The sequence below is a fragment of the Gastrolobium bilobum genome, unplaced genomic scaffold (assembly GCF_033153095.1).
Source record: "Gastrolobium bilobum isolate Gb01-03AN ecotype WA unplaced genomic scaffold, APGP_CSIRO_Gbil_v1 utg26386, whole genome shotgun sequence".
Taxonomy (NCBI): domain Eukaryota; kingdom Viridiplantae; phylum Streptophyta; class Magnoliopsida; order Fabales; family Fabaceae; genus Gastrolobium; species Gastrolobium bilobum.
In genome coordinates this window covers 4,821-13,197 of record NW_026895189.1, presented here as the reverse complement: position 1 = coordinate 13,197, position 8,377 = coordinate 4,821, and the positions used below count along the sequence as shown (strand labels likewise).

The window sequence follows — 8,377 nt, the reverse complement described above, 5'->3', positions numbered from 1 at the left end:
GAATATATATCTTATTTAATATAATTAAGCATTCTACTTCCTTGCTATTTTTTAATTTTGATTTCTAGCAACATAGTTAAATTATTAAGTTTTTGAGTTGTTGTGTGCATAGAAAAGAAATATATTCCATCAAGTTAAATATTTGAAAAAAAATAAAATAATCATAAGGCTAACAAGACAGGCCAAACTTTTATAGGTTTGACAAGGCAAGTTAAAACTCGTATTTTTATGGAGTGCAATTTGCTATTTTTGAAGGTTTGGTATGCTTGACAAGCCATACCAAAACCTTGTATTTTTGAAAAACAAGTCAAACCAAACTTATAATTTGGCTTGTATAAGGCTAACAAGCCAAGTCTGACTTAAAATGATTTATATAAGCCTAGCCCATTTAGGCTAAAGCTTTGCTTGGTTTGGCTCATTTACACCCATGTGCACTACACTCTTTTTCCTTTATCAAGTTTTTATCTCATTGGGTATTTCTTCGAAAGGTTTTTAACAAAGCAGTCTAAGTTAACATATAATAAAAGATTATATATTAATTATGAATATTGCACTCTTCTTTCTTTGCTAAGTTTTTATCCCATTGAATTTTTCTTACAAAGGTTTAATTTAACGAAACATATTATGTAGAGTCATCCAAGAAGGAGTGTTGAAAAATATCTATTTTAATATGTGGATGACCTTTGGCCTTTCATATGCTTCATGATGTATGGACAATGTTTAGATTGCTCATGACTTTTGATATATCATGTAACCACCACACTGATGGTGTATTGAAATATATTTAGTGGCTTCTTCATGTATATCCTACACAAGGACTTCTATGTAAATGTGATGATTAGTAAATTAGAATTTGATAATATTCTTATGGTTTTCCGAAGGTTCATGCTTTGATATTCGTATACTTCCTTTCTTCACTTTTTTTTCTCTATTTTCCTCCTTTGATCTTCATATACTTCCTTTCCTTACTCTTGCAAGGGAAGGTCACGTCAAGTTTGGGAACCTTATGAGTCAATGTTTTCCCTTTTATAAAAGGGATCTATTAATCTCATGTTGCATGAGATAATTATCTCATGCAACAGAGATAAAATTGTGGGGTCCACTATTTTTTCAAAAATAAAAATAAAAATAGTGGACCCCACTATTTTGTCTTTGTTGCATGAAATAATTATCTCATCCAACATGAGATAATTATTTCCCTTTATAAAAATATGGAAATAGCTAGATCCTCTTATACCTAATTTTAATATGATCATGTAATGTGATGAATCCCACATAATAGTTTAAGGGTTTGCTTTTTCTAAAGTCAATGTAGATAAGTTATCTACATTGAGCTCAAAACGACGTCGTTTTGAGGCAGAAATCAAGGTATTTTTATAATTATAATTTATTTCAGGGTTATAGTAGTTTTTTTCATTATAATTTTTTAATTTTTTAACTCAAAACGACGTCGTTTTGGGAGCGAATGTAGATAACTTATCTACATTCACTTTAGAAACATTAAAGTCATAGTTTAAAGGGAAAAAAGTTTCCGATGTTACTTTAGATAATTTTATCTAATGTTCATCGAAACGATGGGTTAGTTTAAAACTTCAACTACTTTGATAATTAAAGTCGAGTCATTTCCATAAATGCTTGAGAAGGTCCTGTATTGTCCTCAAATGTAAGTTTGTATAGGAATTGAATCGGGATTAAGGGTCTGTTTGATTGTGTTTTGGTTTTTTTGTTCTTAAAACTGTTTTGTAGAATAATTATGAAAACAGTTGTTTTCTATGTTTTCTTTATTTTGAAAGTTAAAAATCAAAACAGAAAACAAAAACAACTCAGACATGTTCTCTAAATTTGATTCTAAAAGCAAAAAAAAGTTACAGTTTTTAATTTTTTTTTACAAAACAGGCCTTACCAAAAGAGTTTTTTTTGTTTTTTTTGTTCTAAATATTAAAAAACTGTTTTTGAAAACAATATTCAAACATAGCGCCTAAGTTTGCAGGAAAAAAAATGTTGCTCAACTTTATTTCCCTAAAGAGGAAATTTCAATTAGCTTTCTTCATTTTAATATTCTATATACATTCGTGCTCGCCATATATTAATTTGACTCAGCAGCATTTCTAAAAAGAACCAATAAAAAATAACATAATCCATGTTCAACGCAATACCCCAGTGTTATAATTCACCACTTGGCCACAGAAGTCTGGTCTAGAATTCTTCCTGAAATGGCAGTGGCAAGTGCTGTTGTGAAATTGGGATCTCTTGTCAAAGAAGTAGCCATTTGTTGAACCAAAAACTTCTCGATAGAAGACTTTTGGGCACTCTCAACCAATCCTGATTGGACCAAGTCAAGCCTTATAGTTGGGCCTGTAGTACTCCCAATAATGGGTGTAGCTGATGAGGAAACATTAACTGACCCTACAGGTCCATCTTTTTGGTTTGAGACCATTGATAATTCAGCTCGCTCATGACCATGGTTGTGCTCTCCTTCATAAGTTGCAACAAGTATAGTAGGGTCTTCTAAGCTTCTTTGCACCTAATTAATATTTGGTAATGATAAAAGATATCAAAAAATGATCATGTTTAGTGATGTTTGAATCTAATTAAAGAGTTCTAATTCAAATTATGAATTACCTTTTTTTTCACCGGGCATCTTGGGGCAAAGGAGCATCTGAAATAAGCTCTAGGAGAGGGGTTATCTCTGGTGACCTTCTGACCATATTTCCTCCACTGATATCCATCCATCACATACTACATACCAAAAAAACAGATTCAAGATTGTCAGTTAGTACTTGAAATTAAACTTCACAATTTACTTACAATATGGTCACAAAGTTATCTTGTATATACATATACAAGGACAAATCCCGATGTATAAGACTGTCTGACTTACGAGGATAAGGATGAAGGTCAATTATACGCAATTTTATTATTGTATTTTTTGCAAAAAAGTTATTTTTTAGACTCAAATCTTTCGTATATCATTAAATTTATACACTAAAATTAAATTAAATAAATTGAAAGCTAGACTCCATATTGAGGAACTTACTAAGCTAGTATTAGATGCTTCCGTCTTCACAAGAACCTTGGAAAACTTAGGCGAGGTGATAATATTATCCTTGTGCCTTTTGAATGACGAATCCTCATCATTTATGGTGCTGCTGCACTCAGTGTTAATGTTTCCTCTAACACAAAACATGTTGATACAACTTTCAGTCTCATCAGCTTTTCTCTTCCGTGATTGTGTTGGGTCTTGTTCAAAATTTGTGTTCATCAATTTGCTCAATTGCTTTTGCATAGCCTGATAGCTCTCGCACAAGTGAGTCAACTTCTCAGTCAGTCTCTTATTCTCACAATTTAAACGATGCAACTCTTCAACCAAATTATCAGCCTGGTCAGAAAATTTTCCAATATTGTTAATGTTAGAAATTCAGGGACTTAAAAGAAAGATAAGATTATATACATATATATTTTTTCATAGAAGCCTGGTTTAGGCCATTTATGTATACAAACCATGTGCAAAGAAGGAACAACATTAAGATTGAGTGAAGTATCCACGCATGTTGATTCCATTTGCAGAAACTGCTGAGAGAAATTGAAATGGTTGTCCAAAGTGGCATCATGAGATATATAGGTGTGAGGGGATTGTGATTTTGATTATTTTTTTCATGAGGGAAGGAAAGTTGCAGGAAATGAGAGCGAAAAAGCAACCTCGTTAATTCTCGTCATACAGTTTCGTCATTGGTGTGGTCTAAATAGTTTGTGGGAAAAGTGTGTATAATTTTAAAGGAGGTAAAGTTGTGTCATTTATGTTATCAAAAAAAAAAAGTTATGTCATTTAAAATGAGAGTGAGAGAAAGAGATAGATAAAGGAGGAGAGAGTGAACAAGAAAATATAAAAGTGTGGGTCTCACCTCTTTGTGAGAGTGAAAGGATATAAATTGTGTCATTTAAAAGAATAAACATTTTTTCCGTAATTTATTGTCTATTTTTTTTTTTTTTAAGTTTTAATTCTACCACTACTTTTTCTGGCACAAGATTATTTATTGGCAAAATCACTTTTATGTTGGTGCAACCAATTACAATTATATTTTATTGATAAATATAATTGTAATTTAAAAAATTATTTTTTTATCTCTCTTTAAAAGACTGTTGGTTGATGTGATAGAGAAAAAAAAAAATATTATAATTATGTCTTATAGATAAAATATAATTATAATTAGTGGGTGCAGAGAATAAAATTTTATAATATTGGGACCCTTATTTAATTTATATAAAGCCAACATATGTAATTTTTTTATGTAAAAATTACATCAAGTTATATTCATAAATTAACATAATATAACTTTTAAAAATAATATGTAAACGAATGACGTGTTGATTTTAGCTCATCAAGGGGTGGCTGAAGAAAAATTTCACCTAGTGGTCAAGCACGTCTTGATAAATAAAAGAAAAGATGATGTTGAAGTTTGAGATCATTTTCCATAAAACAATATCTCATTGACTTGTCGCCTTTTTGTTTTTGGTAATCAATTGTCGCCTTTAAATATTCCATTCCCATCTTATGAGTGTGTTTTTTTTTTTTAAAGCAACTTATGAGTGGTTTAATTTTTAATTTTTATATTCACATAAAATATTAGGTGACATTAAATACCGGTATCACACGGATCATGAATCAGGATAGACCCCTCAAAGTCTACGAGTGGTATAACTTTACCTGTCTGGTCATCTTTCTTAATTAAATGAAAAGACGAGAACCTCTCCTCTTTTTCTTTGTTGTGGGCACGTATGTTTGGATAAATAATTATTATAAAAAATAATAATTAAGAGTTATTTTAATATAAAGTAATTTATTCAAATACATAAAGAAAAGACTTTGTCATGACTCCCATTTGTTTGATGGCATTCTCTGTGGCAGTACAAATTAAATAAAATATTTATATTATTGTATAATATGATATAGCAAAGTCGAAACGAAATTACATATAACTCTTTCTTCTACTACAACAAATAAAGTTATTTTTTACAATTTCAAAATAATATCCTTTTAGGGTTGAGAAAAAAAAAATTAAAAATTTTACTTTCTTCTTATAATATCATGATTTTATTAAAATACTGCAATATTTTACTCAAATGCCAAAGTAATGTCAGTTTAGAGTTATACGAGATAAATTTATTTTATATTGCAAGAAAAATATTAACAATATATATATATATATTACTTAAGTATTTATATAATTATTTCTTTGATAAATGTTTTTATACATTATGCTGATTTTATATATACTAATAAAATAAGTAAAAGTATGTCTTATTCATTTAAATAATAATAAGTTAATTAAATATTCTTACTTTTTTAGTTTTAAACTAATTAAAATATCTGATGTCTTATATAATTGTATAAGAATATAATTATGAAACTTTCATGTTTAATTGAAACTTCTTGATTTGTATTGATGGCTATGTACACAATATTAACTTTAAGTAAAATAAGTCTTTTTAATATATGTACATAATAGATTTGTTTTGAGTTAGTTATTATATAAAGTAAAGTTTTTGTTTGAAAACCACCAAACATGTGGATCAATTGATAAGATGTTGTTTCAGCTTAATTAATGATTTTGAATTTAAATTCCTAGAAATGTAATTGTGTTAAATTTTGGTAGATAGAGAAGGATAATATCTATATATAAAAAAAATATTTGAGTCCTATGTTACGAATCTTTTTCTTTTTCATATTATATGTTTCAGCCATAAATTTTAATTACATAATTCCGATTAATTGCAGTTACCTCTTCATGTACAATCAATTTCCTACTTACGTTTAATAATCCTTATCTTTAAAATGTATATTTAATTATTCCTATACCATTTATTTTTAATTTCAGAAATTAAATTTCTAATCATTATTACCTTTTTTATTTTTCTCCATATATGTTTTACTAATTTTCTCAGTGAATATAGAAAAAATATCTAATATTAATATAATAATAAATTTTACTATTATTTTGTAACTGTATGCTATACACAAATTAAGGTGTTAATATAAGTTAGCTAGCAATACCTTCGTGAGCATGCCCCCGCATTAAAAATAAATAAAAATAAACTAATTATTTTTAGCTTTTGATTAGAACTGTATCCTACTTGTATAAAATTATAAATTGTTTTTTTAATTTAAACGTTGATTACTTTTCTAAGAATGTGAATTTCTTATCACTGACGCTACATTTAACTAATAGGTAGTTTTTGTAACTATTAAACATTAATAGATAAGAAAAAACTACCTACTAATTATTAATTTTGTTAGACAGAACTTTTAATTATTTAAGAGATGAATGGCCGAATCTTTGTTTGATTATACACATGGGAAAATTATATAAAAAAAAAATTGATAATGCTGTAATAAAATGCTTCTCTAAGTCAGTTTTTGTTTTAATTGAAATATTTGTGTTAACTGAATAATCATTGCTTTTTTTTTTTTTACACAAATGTGAGAATTGAACACATAACCTAATACAAATTACATAAATCTCTCACCACTGGACCAATCCTAATAGCTTATGGATTCATTTTTTCTGTAGTAAATGCAGACAAGTTATCTGCATTAAGCCCAAAATGACATTGTTTTGGAGCGAAGATTAAAGTATTTTTGTAATTTTAATTTATTTCAGAGTAATAATAGTCTTTATAATTATAATTTTTTAATATTTCAACACCAAAACGATATCATTTTGGGAGTAAATACAGATAATTTATCTGCAGAAATATTTTTCTGATAGCTTATTTTTATTTTTATTTTTTTTAAGATAATCATGTCCTTTTTTCAAGAAATAGCACTACAAACTTATAACTTATAAGGGATAACTCAAGTTAAAAGTAAAATAGATTTTAATAGTTGAGGGATGTCTTCAAGAATTTGAGTCTATAAAAAATATTTATAGAAAGGAGAAATCTCACCATTCTGAACAAAAATCAATCTCAACTTAAAGAATGTAAAAAATCCTATAATTTAGAAAAAAATTAAGCCATGCATCACTACTCCCCGCACATTCAGGCTTCACCGTAAACTTGTGCTCCCGGAGCCCCCAACAATATAAATCAGCACAATTAATTGCTAAAATAATCAAAACTACATAGTTGATTATTTTATATTTAAAATAATATATATGGAACAATCCCTAAATTTTGCGTCAACTTCATGATATAGTTCCCCGCACAATAATACTATAGTGTCTCTACATAGAAAGGCTTGGCCCAGAATAAACACGTAATGAAAATTATTTGGAGATGTATAGAAACAACACAAGTCGTTACAAATGATTAAAATTAAGACTTTTTGCTTCACCATACAAGAATTTTATATTTATAGTTTTTTTATTTATGGAAAAAGTGTTTGTCATTTTAAATGACAGAAAGTTATGTCATTTTAGGAGAGATACAGATACAGAAAATTTGAATTTTAAATTAAAAAAAACCACTCACTTTCTCTCTCCCATGATTTTCGTTTTTCTGTGTCTATCTCTCTCCTAAAATGACATAACTTATGTCATTTAAAATTATAAACATCAAACCCATTATTTATAGTATACAAATTTTTATATTATCAGTTATCACTTCATTAAAAAAAATTGATCTATTGTATTATTTTTTATTAACTATTCTAAAAATATGACTATATAAAGATAAGAAAGCGTTTGGTACGCGGCTTGTATGAGAAACCTCGGGAAAGCTGAGAAAGAGAAAAAATTAAGCAACATTTGGTATATGAAATTTGCAAAATTTCTCAGGCCACATGTCTTCCTGGAAAACTGCTTTCATGTGTTAACTCAAGTACGGATAAAGAAATCAGATATCTCAAAATTTTGTAGATTTGTTCGCAATCCGGGGAAGACAAAAGTAAAGCATGAAAAATTTGACAAGAATGACCCCGTGTTTGTAGGTGGTCTGTAGATATGGTCTAAGCACAAGGTAAAAGATGAGGTTATTTTGGTAAAATAATTTCACATTCCCACTAATATTTCATAACCAACCAAACACGAATTCAGTAAAATTCTTCATTTTTTTGAAAAAATATGGGTCTACCAAACAACTTTTTATTAATATTCCAGTAAAATATATTTTCTACTACATTTCAATAATAGTTATTTCCTGGATAAAAAAAATTCTCTTGTATCAAACGTCCCCCGAAGGTTACCTTGGAAGTGTCACTTTAAAAAATTGAAAATTATTATTATTTTAAAAAAGGACAACTAACGCGCTGTCAAATGGGGTTAAAAAAGTGCAACTCGCGAATTGATGCAAAATTGCCTTCAATAGTTTAAAGAAACTTACACTCAAACTGAACTTGACTTGAGCTTGGATCAGAACTTCTAATATGAACAATTGGGTC

At 28.3% G+C, this 8,377-nt stretch overlaps 1 protein-coding gene across 1 annotated transcript; it reads right to left on the bottom strand.

Moving 5' to 3' along the window:
* Positions 1-1,987: 1,987 nt before the first annotated feature.
* Positions 1,988-3,703, bottom strand: LOC133298941 (probable WRKY transcription factor 40). Its single transcript, XM_061498336.1, has 4 exons — positions 3,502-3,703; positions 3,038-3,379; positions 2,623-2,739; positions 1,988-2,524 (listed from the first exon to the last, which is right to left on the bottom strand). The coding sequence occupies exons 1-4, from the start codon at positions 3,559-3,561 to the stop codon at positions 2,171-2,173; spliced, it is 873 nt and encodes a 290-aa protein (XP_061354320.1). The 5' UTR covers positions 3,562-3,703; the 3' UTR covers positions 1,988-2,170.
* Positions 3,704-8,377: the final 4,674 nt, after the last annotated feature.

Excerpts from the sequence above, each read along its gene's own strand:
- LOC133298941 (XM_061498336.1), bottom strand. The coding sequence starts at position 3,561 with ATGGAATCAACATGCGTGGATACTTCACTCAATCTTAATGTTGTTCCT. Across the intron at positions 3,380-3,501 it reads TTGTTCCTTCTTTGCACATG|GCTGATAATTTGGTTGAAGA; the intron begins GTTTGTATACAT and ends TTTTCTGACCAG. Across the intron at positions 2,525-2,622 it reads GATGCCCGGTGAAAAAAAAG|GTGCAAAGAAGCTTAGAAGA; the intron begins GTAATTCATAAT and ends AATATTAATTAG.